Source organism: Oncorhynchus mykiss, chromosome 18 (genome assembly GCF_013265735.2).
Source record: "Oncorhynchus mykiss isolate Arlee chromosome 18, USDA_OmykA_1.1, whole genome shotgun sequence".
In the NCBI taxonomy this organism is placed as follows: Eukaryota; Metazoa; Chordata; class Actinopteri; order Salmoniformes; family Salmonidae; genus Oncorhynchus; species Oncorhynchus mykiss.
The window spans coordinates 20,851,380-20,867,477 of NC_048582.1; the positions used below are offsets into that span (position 1 = coordinate 20,851,380).

Here is a 16,098-nt window from a genome sequence, read left to right on the forward strand (position 1 = left end):
TATGTTACTTTATGTTAAGTTACATTACATTGACTAGACATAACATAGTAAACGTAAATCCGGGACACTAAAATTAGTATGATATGTTACGTTTGGTTCGGGGACAGTAGCTGACAAAAACGAAAGGAGGGTGATTGGTCGGGGTGGATTGCTGGGCACAAAGAAACGTCTTGTGTATTAAAATCTCATCACAGACAACTTTAGTATTTTAGCAACTTTGCAACTACTTACTACTTTTTAGCGACTTTGTCACTAATTAGCATGTTCGCTAACCCTTCCCCTAACCCTATAACCTAACTCCTAACCTTAACCCCTAACCTAACATAGCATATCATACTAAAGCAGTCAAACATAATATATCATACCAAACGGGTTAAATGCGATCAAGACGTAGCACACTATACGTCATACAATTCTTATTATATTATACGACAAATATTACATTGGTCGGTCAATGTAATGTAACGTAAAGTAACATATCATACTTAATGAAGTGGCACAGTTTTAAAAAAAATATATATATAATACATTTTGCTCTGAGACCAGGTTGTGCTTACTGCTTCACAGAATCCTGACATGGAGAAGCCCCTGAACAAATCCAAAGAATCCATGTCAGGCCAGGTTCCCACGGAAATGGCCCCGGAAGAGGACCTCGGGGCAGGACTGCTAGAGAAGGACACAGAGCCCAGACACATACAAACCAAAATTGACTCTCCGGAGAAACAACAACAACCTAGAGCCCTCTTCCCCTCCGCCAGACAAGCCTCGCTCCCCGACGCATCACCTGAAAATTCCGAAACGCCAGGACTCCACAGGCCAGTATCCGACCCTGGGCTTCTGGGAAAGTAGGCCCTTTCGCCTACCTGCGCCCCTCTTTCTCACTACTGAAAACTAGGGCTTCTCTCAAAGTTTGACTCAGGGTCTTAGAAGGAGACTGTATATGCAAGGAATACTGTCGACTTCCTTCCATTCCTTTTCCAATATTTTCTGCCGATCTCTGATTTAGATGTATCATAAAGTACATTTATACATAGGTATTTATACTGTATATTACTAATATCTGTAATTATCTACCATGCACATATTTCAGATGTCATACTGCCAGCAACACAAAGGCACCTAACATGCTTGTTCTTCCAAGAGAGAAAAGTGCATGTTTTGGAAGCGTTTTCTGTTGCATGTTCGAAACACAACACAACATCTCATGCACTGCACAGTCATGGTGTGAGGTCGGCATGCTTTCAGAGTGATGAGTATCCGTTATATAATTATTCCCAAATCAATGGGGACAAAGCCACTTGAAACTCTCTTTCAAAGGCATTTTCAATCTGAAAATAAGTGTGCCGTTTTAAACTCGTCGCATTAATGACCTTATGAGACACCAGGTAATGTAGTTGGCTAATTAACAATCTCCACGTGCGACATTATACACACAAATATTTCATCATATATTGTGCCTAAGTACCTACCGTCCACTTGTCTTTCAAAAAGTAATCGGATCATAAGAGACAAAGAACCACTATGTAAAATGCATCTTCTATTGGATTATCAATACACAGATATGCAAATTAATATGATTTAAATGGTTGGGAAAGCTCTTCTACAAAGTATCCCTTACACTGCTAAAGTATTCCTGAGAGAGATGATTTGTGATCACTTTGCACCACAAGTCTCTTTCATGGGGCCATGAAAGCAATAACGATAACATGAAAACATTCATTTACACACATGAATAATATACATATTTGATTAATGACTAGAAATTAGCACGGGTACATGCCCGAAAGTCAAAATTGGTCTTTAAATCTTGCACGGCATGAACTAAAACAAAAGGAATTACAAAAGGAATACTTATCCATTTAATATAGCTACTTTCCTCCCTGAATCACTGAATATGTTTTACTATTGAAAATATTGTCAAAAAATAATTTCATGGGAAGTGTATGTATATTTATGAGCTATACAAAAGTATGTTTTTTGGTATTGTATTAAAAACTATTTATTACTGTAACTACACACACACAGAGGCATGAACAGGGTGGACTAACGATTATCTTTCATATATGTAATCGATGTGCCGGATCACTTCTCTCTTGAAAGGGCCTGCACTTAACGAAATACATATCATTGTATAAAAGGAGTTGTAACGCAACATTACATGTTCAGCTGTAGAAAACTACAATGAACAGCAACTCTCTAAAGCTGAATTGCTCAGATGTATCTTTTTTGAATTGTTAAAAGAGGAATCAGGCCAAATTCTATTTCATTGTCCTTGCTAGTTATTGAGTAGTTACATGTAACCAATTATGTAAAGGTACAGTTGACATAGCAGTATATCATCATACAAACATCCTCGTTTCAGAAATCAACTACAACATTGTAATCTGCCACTATTGTCTATTGCCAATCATGCAAAGGAAGAGCCAATAGTAGCAGTTTGACAGATTTGATTCTGTTGTTGTTGTCTATAAGCAGGACGTCAACCCGCTGAGTCTAACTTTAATTAATACCTTTCATAAGTACTGTACCCCACAATCTTTATAAGCTTCAACTCTTCTTTCCGTGCATGTTTAGGGGCTTCCATTTATATTCCAAGAATGCAGATTTTATTACTGTTTCTAACCAAGTGACAAAATCAATGCTGAGACGGTGTCAGAAACCGACAACGTAGAGATTCAGGCCGAGCTAGCAGCTTAGCACTCGTTAGCCGTAGCTTTTTCTAACCTACATTAGCCTTCACAGATGTCCTAAACACATTTATTCAGCTGAATAATATGCATTCAACAGTCAGCAATGTAAATGTATTGAATATGGACGGATTCCGCATGTCGCAAATTAAGTCATTTTAGTTTTATGACTTATTTTACACAAACATAGTCAGATGTGTGGTATTGCATGGATCAACATCAGCTGGCAATTTGTTTGAACAGATTTCAAAACATGTTTGTGATTTATCATGAAGGGGAAAGTTGGTCTTATAAAATTATAAACAATGGTAATAAATACACCCATTTTCTCTAAAAGAGAACAATTAATTTTCCATAATTTTTTAAAATGTGTTTTGGTTCAATTATGTATCAGCCCAAGGAGTGAGATACATTATGAAAAACACATATCTAGCTTCCTTATGTAGCAATTAACAGATATACTAATAACTTTGTAGTCAGGGCAAATGGAATCTAGAGAAGTCATATTCATGGGTAACACTATAGCTATGCATGTTTTGTAGCAGTACTTAGTTGGGTTTGAATTAAAGGCAGACCCAGCAATATGACATATTGCTGAGTCTACCATTAATTTCAGATCGTACCGGCCCTATCCTATGAGTTGTGCCCATACACAGCTATAAGCCTTTTCGGAGGGCACAGGTCCTTCGCTCCATGTAATGCCAGTTGAGTGGCCACGACTACTCGATCTCAAGTTTTAAAACCCACCACACATAACCCTGGCAAAACAAGCTAAGGTGCTTCTAGTATGAACTTTCCAGAGCACAGATGCTATACAAAGTATCTGAAACATGACGTGTCCAATACCTGAAGAGTGCCCCACTGAACTTTTCATAGAGGTCCCACTTTTGCACAGAAATTAAACAAAAAAGTGTGCTTTTACTAGAGAAATTTCACTTTTTAAATCTAGTGCTGTTCACAATTGTTTTTATGCATTTTTTTTAAATGTTTGCCACTGTATTTTTTACAATGCAACACTTAACAGCTGATATGAATGTTTGTCCTTGAATCTGCTGTATTTAAAGAAATGTAATATATTGTGTACATATTGATGAAAACCATTTGTGTAATTGTATAAATTAATAAACAGAATGCATACTGACTACAAACTGAGTTTATTGTGTTGTGAATAACACCAATATCACTGATGAATGCCCCAATGGTCACAATGCATTTAACTACATGTCTGATAAATATTTCACCCTGAACTATGAAAATGCAGGTTATCACAAAAAAATAAATTGTTATTGTAATTGTTGGTGGTAGTTAATGCATGCTTTTCTCTGCAAAGGAATAACAGTGCATGTTTACAACACAGTGCAGGTTATTCATACATTTGTGGATGTTTAATTTGTGTATTATGTTAGGCCACATTTCATTCAAATCAAGAGACGCATATAGTTATCCTTCAAAATAAAAATGCAGCGCCGGTATAACTGTATATTTGTAATAAAAATATGATACATCTATACTTCAAAATGTATGGAGTGTTTAATGTAAAAGTCATTCACACCTATATATATATATATATATATATAGTGGTTACAAAAACAGAACATATACAGTGGTGGGGATGAATCTGGAAACAGACGATCCGAGATTGTAATGGCACAAAAGTCACCATGGTAAAGATCAGTAACAGCTTAGCCTTCCCTTTCTTTGTTTAAACCTACCACTGTCCTTTAGCAACAGAATTTACAACAAGCATTTAGAAACACGCCATATGTTATCTGGCAAATCTGCACATTCCTGTATTGTGTACAAGGCAGACATTATGGCAAACAAGCAGTTTCTGTTGTAACCTCCTTCCCCATTTTAAGTTGGTGATGGGAATCAACCTAAGAATTATTGGCTAATATTGATTGGTGCCTTCCCATTATTTAGGGGAAGTGGTCAGCGAGCCCCAGACTGCCGGTTGAAGTGCCCCTCTGACTCCAGCACGGGATGGGCCGGGCCACTCAGATGGCCATTGTACACAGGATAAACTGCAGGAGGAAAATCAAGAGAAAATTAGCTCATTTTGATGTAATTACTATAACTTGCATGTCAGGACAGGCTATTGGGAATCCCATTACAGACTGGGGAATGAGAGAGAGGAAAACTGGGTTGTGTTCATCAAGACAATGTTTTAAAATGAAACCGGAAAAAAAATGCATGTTCAGATAACACTGAAATGAAGAGGTACTTTCTTCCATTGTGTGCCTACAGAACACGGCCCTGAATTTCACACTTACGTCATCGTATTGGAAGTTGACAGCCCCCTGCTGCATCTGATCTCTCCTCCTGAAGCTCTCTGTGGAGACACATAGTAAAGATGGCAGTGTAGAGGTGAAATTTGAATGCCATTCATAGGACTACAATACCCAGCGAGACACTGTGCTAATGAGCCTACGAATGTACATGCACAAAAGAGACCAGGACAAAACAAGACGGATTACACCGCAAAAGATAACGATTTGAATGAGTAAAATGTTAGTGAAGTGAATGACATAATTTATGTTATTTTATAACGAAACCCATAGCTCTGGATTGTGAGGAAATTTGAAATGCTATTGAATAAAAGGTTAAACATCGTCACGTGCAGCCTCCAAGTGAGCATCTTACCTGTGAGGGCGCGAAGCTTCACAGCACATGCCACATAGTCGTCAAAGTAGATCCGGCCAGCCTTGCTGTAGCGTTTGATGACAGCGTTCAGAGCTTGCGGGCTGATCCTGTAGCCTGTAGTAAGAGATCACAATATGCATCAAATTATTCATAAGCCAACATAGTATTAGGATTCATCCAGTGACCACTGCATTTAGTTGACAATGATCATAAACACCAGCCTTTGCTTAATTGTCCATCTACTTTGTATCAAGAAGGGTCTCTCAGACCAATACCTTGAAATTATCTGCAGCTACATCAAAATTATGATTACTGTAGGAGTCTATCATCAATGGTTTAAATTATTTAAAGAAGTCAAGCCTCCCAGCCCCTTTCGGATGCTGCCTCTGAACCAGGCTCTGGAATGCTGCCCCTCTTTGGATGGCAGAATGGACTATCAAATGTCATCATCCTATCAAAATGGACTATCCCATATCATTAGCCTGGCCGAGCACTGACTCACCCATAGCGGAGATGGACTGGGTCATCTCATGGGGTTCCACCGTGCCACTCCGATCCTGGTCAAACATCATGAAGTTCTGCTTCCAGCCACTCAAGGCAGCAAACAGCTCCTTGAACTCATTGAAGCCCAGCTTTCCGGTCATGTCTCTCTGGTAGGTGGTTAGTTAAGGGTTAACTCTGTTCATTAGGTAAAGAGAAACTAAAAACGGCCATGTGAACTGGTCTCACACAGGATGTGATGAGTTGTGGTAAATGTTGTGGGAGAACCAGACCTTTCTGCGACTGAATCAATTCCATAAGTAATCCTCTGTCTCAATATGGCCCACTTACACATGTATCATGGGTTTAATATGAAGGAAATACATTTTATAGAAAATCCCAAACTGCAAATGCTGACTGTTGTACATCCTTGTTGTAAAGTCTATTACATATTCAGAGAGAAACAGGACTAGAATATTCCTCTACCTCTGAAAATGGAGCTACAGGCATGATACAAATGGAGCATGAGCGAAGTTCAGTCTTGCAAATTTATTGGCAAATACAATACTAAATGGGACCCAGTAAACTAGGCCTTCTAAAAGAGTCAAATAAACTGCAGCCGGCCACCTACTGCTCAAAGCTTTCCCACCTCTACAACTGTTCAAATAGAAGGATGAACTCAGCACTGACAGAAGGTTTATTAACTAATTAACATTTAGGACTTCTGTTCATTTTTCACCAGCAAGTCAACATAGCAAAGTGCAATACCAAACAAACTTCAATGACACTGGACAGAGGCCCAGTCCAAGAGATTCATTGACATAGAAAGGATACATCCAGCATTGCGATCATGATTCTACATGTCTCCAAACTGAAGGCTGTTGGAGAAGAGAAACAACGATCACACAATGAAAAATTGTGACAATGACAATAACAATCAGAAAACCAGTGACAAATCTTTGCAAAGACTATTTTAATGCGGGATACTCAAATCATAAAACACACATAATATAATTGGATCATTTATGACCACAAAGTGAACCTTGGATCGTGGGACTGGGTGTGAACTTACGAGTATAGGTGCCACTGATACCAGTCTGTGTAAGACACCTCTGAAGCTCCTCTGCATCAATCTCCCCATCCTGCACAGAGGAATATCCCTGTAAGATTACTCTCCAACAACAACGTATTACTATGCAGTGAATTTAATATTAAAATAAAAAGAGACTTGAATGTCTTGAGATCAATTTGTGGTGTAACCATGACACATCACCAACATCATGCATGTACCAGTAATGTTGCATAATTTTTTGTTGTTGTATTTTAACCCACTTTTTCTCCACAATTTCATGATATCCAATTGCGATCTTGTCTCGTCGCTGCAACTCCCCAACGGGCTCAGGAGAGGCAAAGGTTGAGTCATGCGTCCTCCAAACCATGACCCGCCAAACCGCGCTTCTTAACACTCGTCCGCTTAACCCGGACGCCAGCTGCACCAATGTGTCGGAGGAAACACCTTTCAACTGACGACCGAAGTCAGCCTGCAGTTGCCCGGCCCGCCAAAAGGAGTCGCTAGAGCGCGATGAGCCAAGTAAAGCCCCCCCCGGCCTAACCCGGACGACGCAGGGCCGAATTGTGCACCGCCCTATGGGACACCCAGTCACAGCCGGTTGTGACACTGCCTGGGTCTGTAGTGACACCTCAAGCACTGCGATGCAGTGCCTTAGACCACTACACCACTCAGGAAGCCAGTAATATTGCATTCTATCCAAAGAGGAATATTTACTGTACCCATGATCAATTTAAATGAAAGCATTGATCACTCACCTGTCCTGCTATGGTAGTAAAGTACCCCCACATGGGGTCATTAACAGGCTGCTGAGGAGGAGCAGCAAAGGTACCAGGGTAGCCTCCACCATTCTGGGGGTAGCCTGCCTGGGGTGGGCCTCCCATGGGTCCACCCTGCATGGGCATACCCTGGGGTTGCATGCCTTGCATTGGTCCTCCATACTGACAAGAAAAGGAGAGTACTGTCAAGTAAATGGGCTTAAGGAAAACTTCCCAAAATCACTAATTCAACATGAAACAGATTGGCGCACTCATAAAACAAGCAGCTATATACAGTGCCTTCAGAAAGTACTCACACCACTTGACTATTTCCCAAAGGAAATATTGTGTTACATGTCTGAATTTAACATCGATTAAATTGAGATTTTGTGTCACTGACAACACACAATACCCCATAATGAGTGGAATTTTGTTTGTAGAAAATGTTGAAATAAAAAATGTAAAGCTGAAATGTCTTGAGTCAATAGGTATTCAACACCTGTGTTATGGCAAGCCTAAATAAGTTCAGAAGTAAAAACGTGCTTAAAAAAAAAATCACATAATAAGTTGCATGGACTCATTCCGTGTTCAATAATAGTGGTTAACTACCCCATATCTGCACCCCACACATACTTGTAAGGTCCCTCAAATCGAGTAATGAATTTCAAGCACATATTCAACAACAAAGACCAGGGAGGTTTATCAATGACTCACAAAGGGCACCGATCGGTAGATGTGAAAAAAAGAAACAAAGCAGATGCTGAATATACCTTTGAGCATGGTGAAGTAATTAATTAGGCTTTCGATGGTGTATCAATACACTCAGTCACTACAAATATACAGGTGGCTGTCCTAACTCAATTGCCAGAGAGGAAGGAAACTGATCAGAGATTTCACCATGAGGACAATGGTGATTTTAAAGCAGTTACAGAGTTTAATGGTTGAGGATGGATTAACAACATTGTAGTTACTCCACAATATTAACCTAAATGACAGAGATAAAGGAAGGAAGACTATACAGAATAAAAATATTCTAAAACATGCATCCTGTTTGCAACAAGGCACTAAAGTAATACTGTAAAAAAAAAATTGGCAAAGCAATTCACTTTTGTCCTGAATACAATGTGTTATAGGGCAAATCCAACACAACACCGAGTACCACTCTTCATATTTTCAAGCATGGTGGTGGCTGCATCAGGTTATGGGTATGCTTGTCATTGACAAGGGTGTTTTTTAGGATAAAAATAAACAGCTATAAGTACAGGTAAATCTTAGAGGAAAACCTAGATCAATCTGCTTTCAAAACAGACACCGGGAGGCAAATTCACCTTTCAGCAGGACAATAACCTAAAACACAAGGCCAAATCTACACTGAAGTTTCTTACCAAGATGACATTGAATATTCCTGAGTGGCCTACTTACAGTTTAGACATAAAATTGCCTTGAAAATCTATGGCAAGACTTAAAAATGGCTGTCTAGCGATGATCAACAATCAACTTGACAGAGCTTGAATATTTTTTTTTAAGAATAAAGGGGCAAATATTGTTCAAGCCAGATGTGCAAAGCTCTTAGAGAATTACCCCAAAAGTCTCACAGCTGTAGTCGCTGCCAAATGTGCTTCTACAAAGTATTGACTCGGGTGCGAATACTTACGCAAATGAGATAGTTTTGTATTTCATTTTCAGTAAATGTGCTAATAAGTCGATAGACAGGTTTTTTACTTAGTCGTTATTGTGTGTAGATGGCTGAAAAAAGTATAATTTAATCCATTTTGAATTTCAGGCTGCAACACCAACATAAGGAATAAGTCAAGGGGCATGAATACCTTCTGAAGGCACTGTAGATGTTCTTACACTAAGGCTTGATGCCTTGATGGGAAGCAAACAGGTATACCATTACTGACATTTGGACATCACATGACGTCTTCCTCAGAGAGTAGTCATACGTATATGATGTAGTCAGGTGATTGTTTATTATTGAGTCATGTGCATTCTTTCCAGTTTCCCCATTTCTAAATATTTTCACTGTCAATATAAGCAAAATTAGCAGGTTGTGGACCTATTTGTAGATGTAGCGAGGATATTTTCACTGACAATATTAGCAGGGTGTGGACTAGTCTATGACTCCCATTCCATTGCATTACATTGAGCCACTGGACATCCCCTTTAATTTTGTGAGGAAAATGACAAGATGCTCCGACGCTGCCCAAATGTTCTATCTAAATGCAATATATATTTTCATTCATTCGTTATTTTACCAGGTAAGTTGACTGAGAACACATGCTCATTTACAGCAACAACCTGGGGAATAGTTACAGGGGAGAGGAGGGGGATGAATGAGCCAATTGTAAACTGGGGATTATTAGGTGACCGTGATGGTTTGAGGGCCAGATTGGGAATTTAGCCAGGACACCGGGGTTAACACCCCTACTCTTACGATAAGTGCCATGGGATCTTTAATGACCTCAAAGAGTCAGGACACCCGTTTAACATCCCATCCGAAAGATGGCACCCTACACAGGGCAGTGTCCCCAATCACTGCCCTGGGGCATTGGGATATTTTTTAAACCAGAGGAAGAGTGCCTCCTACTGGCCCTCCAATACCACTTCCAGCAGCATCTGGTCTCCCATCCAGGAACTGACAAGGACCAACCCTGCTTAGCTTCAGAAGCAAGAAAGCAGTGTAATGCAGGGTGGTATGCTGCCAGGTAAAACTTTGCCAAACTGCGTACATTAAGGATATATTTTGGATTTGAAAGATTCTTTCACCCCATGTGAAAGTTAAGTTCCAAAGGTTTCCAAAACCGTATGGCAAGCAAGGATTATTCATGTTTCTAACTGTTAAAAACAGAGCATTGGGGATTGTAGTTTATTGATCCAGCTGAGGCCCATAAGTTCAATTGAGAATTCAAGGTCTGGGTGTAAGCTTACCCCCACTTGGGTTCTGGAGAGCTAAGTGTGGACATATCCTAGGGTAATGCAGTGACCATGACAGAAGAATAACAAGCACTCCATTTCCCCAAATGGGAGAGGTTGAGCTGTGGGCCATACTAGAGGGGTTGAAACAGTGTATGTAGCCACGACTAGGCTACTAACTACAGATAGGCTAGCTAGTTACAGTAGCCTAAATAGCCACCTCCCTAGTGTATTTACATAGGGTGATTTTAAACTACAGCATTAAGTGCTTTTAAAAGACTGCCAAAATACCAGCTGGTCAAATTCAATTGTTAACATTACTCCGAAATAAACAAGGCAACAGTAAACATGTCGTCCCCCAGGAATGAGCCAGTGCCACCCTTGGGCCAATTGAGATATCGCGAGTGACACACACATTTCAGTTAATTCCTTTAGCTCCCACCTTGGGCCAATCTGTGTAATTTTGTACATTCCGGATCACAATGACAAAACGATTCATTCAACCAAGTTGAATCAAAATCGGCCTAATGCTGTCTGAGATATCGTGTGTGACCAATGTACGAAAGAACGTACAGATCCACAATCCCCTCCGAATTCATCGAAGGGGACAATAACAATTTATATGAAAACTGGAACTAGTGACTAAACTAAGTAGCTAGAACTGAGGGCAATATCAACTTTTTTCATAACCAAGATATAGCCTAACAGTTACTTGCCTAGAAAGATGCGAAACCTTTCAATGTCGATACTTTGAAACGAGTGTGCTTACATAACAAAGATACATTTTAGGAGTCTTATCTGAGCACTCCCCTTATCGGAAATGAAATAGGCCAAACTCCTGATTTATGTAGACTACTGTAAAATCCCAGTCAAAAGAAAACACGAAGCGTTTACTCACCCCACCATATCCTGGATAAGCCATATGTATACTATAAAGAATTGCCACAAAACGATTCGATGCACTGATCTGTTTCGATGTAAAAAAAAGTCAGCAAACGCAATGCAAAACCGAACCTGTTACTTGAAATACACTGCGACAACGGCATGTGTACATAATTTCCGGTCGTCACTAGTTACTCCAGCCACAATGTCGTAAACCCCGCCCATTTCGACAATTTATCTTCTTAAAATGTGCTTTTAAACCTAAACGTTATCTTAACCCTAATCTTAAACACATTGCTAACATTATGCATAACCCTAACCTTAAATTAAGACCAAAAATTGAATTTGTATTTTTTTTACATTTTTACGATATAGTCAACTCATACTTTGTGGCTGTGCTATCTAGTGGAAACCATCATTTCCAAGAAAGTGTTGCGAGAAGGCGGAAGTTCGAATTGGCTAATCGACTGATAGTGAAGATAGCCAATGAGGAAGCTCACAGCATTCAATTAGCTTCAGAAGCATTCTTGGTACTTCGCTGACGAGAAGATAGGCCTGCTGGCCATTCAAATAGAATAGAATAGAATAGAATAGAATATAAGTAATCCAAAGAGGAATGTTCTAGTGTGGACCCCTGGCTTTATTTCCCAACCACCATCATCTTCAGGATGAGCTCACCGGCACAGACAGGGAAGCAAGGCTCCACTTCCCCCATTAGCAGACAAGGGCAAGCGGATGGGGCCTGTTGTAGTAGGCAGAACCTGTTTTGGGAACTTTGGTCATGTCACTGTGGAGGGGGTGCCCTGCTCTGCCCTGGTGGACACTGGGTCCACAGTAACCCTGGTGAGGCCGGATATTGTGCCAGGTTGGACTCAGTTTGAGCCCACAACTGTGCAGCTCCGCACAGTCACAGGTGAGCTGGCACCCATGAAAAGGAAGGGAATAATGACTCTAACAGTAGTGGGCAGGACTGTGCGTCATCCTGTGTGGGTGGCGGCTGTGCAGGACCCTTGTATCCTGGGGTTGGACTTTCTTAGGAGCACAGGCTGCCAGTTAGACCTAAACGGGGGCACACTGATCTTCCAGGGAGGGCCGGCAGTCACCATGGCCCCCCGTAATGTCACATTCACTCAACCCAACAAACCCTTTACTCCAACAGTTAAAGCAGCAGAGACTCATGGCTGCCCCCCCTCCCCCACATCTGTGTGTGACTTTTCCCCAGCCCCCCTGTCACCTACGGCCGTGTGTTGCATTCCCCCTGCTGACACATCCCTCTGTGAGCCCAGGCCGCGCTCCCCCAGCCCAGCTACCCCAGATGGGAGAGGAGAGGACACTGTCTGCAGTGATGGAGATATGGGGGAGGAACTGTGTTGGTCTTGCCCCCGAGCAGCAGGAACGGTTGTGGCAGTTGCTGTTTGAATTCAGAGACAGCTTTGCGCTGAGTGAGGAAGAGGTGGGTCAGACTCATCTGGTGCAGCATGAGATCGACACAGGTGATGCTCGACCCATCACGATGCTCAACCCATCAAGATGCGTCCCCGCCGTATCCCGCTGGCACGCCAGGCGGCGGCAGACAAGGCTGTGTTGGAGATGCAGCGGGCAGACTTCACCGAGCCCTCAGACGGCCCCTGGGCTGCGCCAGTTGTCGTGGTTTCTAAAAAAGGGGGGCAAGCTGAGGTTCTGTGCAGACTACAGGCGCCTGAATGAGGTAACCAGGAAGGTCTCATACCCCATACCACATATCGATGAGTTGCTGGACCTGGTTAGGGGGTCCTCCTGCTTCTCCTCCCTAGACCTCCGCAGTGGCTACTGGCAGGTGCCCCTCTCCCCAGAGGCCAGAGCCAAAACTGCATTCTCCACTGACAGAGGACACTGGCAGTTCAAGGTCCTGTGCTTCGGCCTGTGCAACGCTCCAGCTACTTTTGAGCGTTTGCGGGGTCCGACACGCCAATCAACCTGCTATCTGCCAATCATGGGAATGCCTGGAATGTTCGGATGCCGGGCATCCTGGTGGTTGGCGGAGTGGCGTGGAGGGGGGTTGGGCAGCGGGATAGAGCACTGGAAGTTAAGACCAGGTTTAGCCATTGTTCTTTCTCTTACATCTGGGCTTCACAAGAGAAGGTTGGTTTGGTTTGGTTGGTTTAGCCTGTGTGAAGTTGGGTTAATAAATCGTAAATTCAACCCTCTGTCTGTTCCAATTGTTCCTTTATGATCTAGTCAGGTCATTACAATAGGAAAAGCTATCAGATGCTTGTTTTTGTTTTTCCTGCACAATAATCTGATCTTAAACTTACAAGGGCTGACTGGCCTATTATGAATAAGCATTTACATTCACCAATAAGAACGACACAGACTCAAACATGCCACTATCTTCTTCACACCATAGTCAATAGTCACCACAAGAGGGTACCAAGATGCAGCTTTTAAGGCCATTTCATGTAGGCTTTCCCCGGTGTGACGTTTTTTAATGCTGTGTAAATCTCTCTAGGACAAGGTGACTTTAATCAATATATTCAGCTCTCTTTACCCTCAGGTAAATCTCTAGCCAAATATGTCTTCATCCTAGTGACCCAACATTCCAATGTCTCAGATGAGCAAGAACACAATACATACGATGGGTGTACAATTAGACTGTTGGAAAAATAAGATAAGCATTCCTTCAAAACCAAACGTTGACCAAATGATGAGAGGAATGCTTATGACCGAACAACCAGTTTTGATATATACAGTGCATTCGGAAAGTATTCAGACCCATTGACTTTTTCCACCTTTCGTTACATTTCAGCCTTATTAAGTGCTATGTGACTAGAAATTGAGCTCAAGTGCATCATGTTTCCATTGATCATCCTTGAGATCTTTCTACAACTTGATCTACAATTTACCTGTGGTAAATTCAATTGATTGCACATGATTGGAAAGGCACACACCTGTCTATAAGGTCTCACAGTTGACAGTACGTGTCAGAGAAAAAACCAAGCCATGAGGTTGAAGGAATTGTCCATAGAGCTCCGAGACAGGATTGTGTCGAGGCAGAGATCTAGGGAAGGGTACCAACACATTTCTATAGCATTGAAATTCCCCAAGAACACAGTGGCCTCCATCATTCTTAAATGGAAGAAGTTTGGAACCAGCAAGACTCTTCCTAGAGCTGACTGCCTGGCCGAACTGAGCAATCGGGGAAGAAGGGCCTTGGTTAGGGAGGTGACCAAGAACCCGATGGTGACTCTGACAGAGTTCCAGAGTTCCTCTATGGAAATGGGAGAACCTTCCAGAAGGACAACCATCTCGGCAGCACTCCACCAATCAGGCCTTTATGGTAGAGTGGCCAGATGGAAGCCACTCCTCAGTAAAAAGCACATGACAGCCCGCTTGGAGTTTGCCAAAAGGCACCTAAAGGACTCTCAGACCATGAGAAACAAGATTCTCTGGGCTGATGAAACCAAGATTCAACTCTTTGGTCTGAATGCCAAGCGTCACATCTGGAGGAAACCTGGCACCATCCCTACGGTGAAGCATGGTGGTGGCAGCATCATGCTGTGGAGATGTTTTTCAGTGGCAGGGAATGGGAGACTAGTCAGGAATGAGGCAAAGATGAACGGAGCAAAGTACAGAGAGATCCTTGATGAAAACATGCTCCAGAGCGTTCAGGACCTCAGGCTGGGGCAAAGGTTCACCTTCCAACAGGACAACAACCCTTAGCACACAACCAAGACAACATGGCCCAGTACATCACTGGGGCTAAGCTGCCTGCCATCCAGGACCTCTAAACCAGGCGATGTCAGAGGAAGGCCTTAAAAATTGTCAAAGACCCCAGCCACCCCAGTCGTAGACTGTTCTCTCTACTACCGCATGGCAAGCGGTACAGGAGTGCCAAGTCTAGGACAAAAAGGCTTCTCAACAGTTTTTACCCCCAAGCCATAAGACTGAACATGTAATCAAATGGCTACCTGGACTATTTGCATTGTGTCCCCCCCCCCCCCCCCCCCCCCAACCCCTCTTTTACACTGCTGCTACCCCGTTTATCATATATGCATAGTCACTTTAACTATATATTAATGTACACATTGGCTAACTGGGCTATCTTCATTGTGTCCCGCCACCCAGCACCCGCCAACCCCTCTTTTACGCTACTGCTACTCTCTGTTCATCATATATGCATAGTCACTTTAACCATATCTACATGTACATACTACCTCAATCAGCCTGGCTAACCGGTGTCTGTATATAGCCTCGCTACTGTATATAGCCTCGCTACGGTATATAGCCTCGCTACTGTTATATTTCACTGTTTTTTTACTGTTGTTTTATTTCTTTACTTACCTATTGTTCGCCTAATAACTTTTTGGCACTATTGGTTAGAGCCTGTGACAAATAAACTTTGATTTGATTTAATTTGATTTGAGGAGTGGCTTAGGGACACATCTCTGAATGTCCTTGAGTGGCCCAGCCAGAACCTGATCTAACATCTCTGGAGAGACCTGAAAATAGCTGTGCAGCGACGCTCCCCATCCAACCTGACAGAACTTGAGAGGATCTGCAGAGAAGAATGGGAGAAACTTCTCAAATACAGGTGTGCCAAGTCATACCCAAGAAGACTCAAGTCTGTAATCGCTGCCAAAGGGGTTTTAAAGTACTGAGTAAAGGGTCTGAATACTCATGTAAA

The 16,098-nt window shown here is 42.0% G+C and overlaps 2 protein-coding genes across 5 annotated transcripts in view; one reads left to right on the forward strand and one right to left on the reverse strand.

Moving 5' to 3' along the window:
- The window catches only part of LOC110495798 (potassium voltage-gated channel subfamily H member 7), a 69,575-nt gene extending 65,311 nt beyond the window's left edge, over positions 1-4,264 (forward strand). For 3 of the 4 annotated variants that reach the window (XM_036952248.1, XM_036952249.1, XM_036952250.1), the window contains one exon: positions 568-4,264. In XM_036952248.1, coding sequence (XP_036808143.1) covers positions 568-849 — 282 coding nt within the window. In that variant the 3' untranslated portion in view covers positions 850-4,264. The remainder of the gene's footprint in view (positions 1-567) is intronic. The other variant, XM_036952251.1, reaches the window with a different exon arrangement.
- Positions 4,045-11,622, reverse strand: zgc:92027 (EFh_PEF_grancalcin domain-containing protein). The gene is made up of 8 exons (XM_021571239.2): positions 11,452-11,622; positions 7,638-7,820; positions 6,883-6,952; positions 6,645-6,688; positions 5,833-5,980; positions 5,331-5,444; positions 4,961-5,019; positions 4,045-4,711 (listed from the first exon to the last, which is right to left on the reverse strand). The coding sequence occupies exons 1-8, from the start codon at positions 11,473-11,475 to the stop codon at positions 4,685-4,687; spliced, it is 669 nt and encodes a 222-aa protein (XP_021426914.1). The 5' UTR covers positions 11,476-11,622; the 3' UTR covers positions 4,045-4,684.
- Between the last annotated feature and the right edge of the window lie 4,476 nt (positions 11,623-16,098).

Excerpts from the sequence above, each read along its gene's own strand:
- zgc:92027 (XM_021571239.2), bottom strand. The coding sequence starts at position 11,475 with ATGGCTTATCCAGGATATGGTGGG. Across the intron at positions 5,981-6,644 it reads TCATGATCGCAATGCTGGAT|AGAGACATGACCGGAAAGCT; the intron begins GTATCCTTTCTA and ends ACCACCTACCAG. Across the intron at positions 5,020-5,330 it reads GAAGCTTCGCGCCCTCACAG|AGAGCTTCAGGAGGAGAGAT; the intron begins GTAAGATGCTCA and ends GTGTCTCCACAG.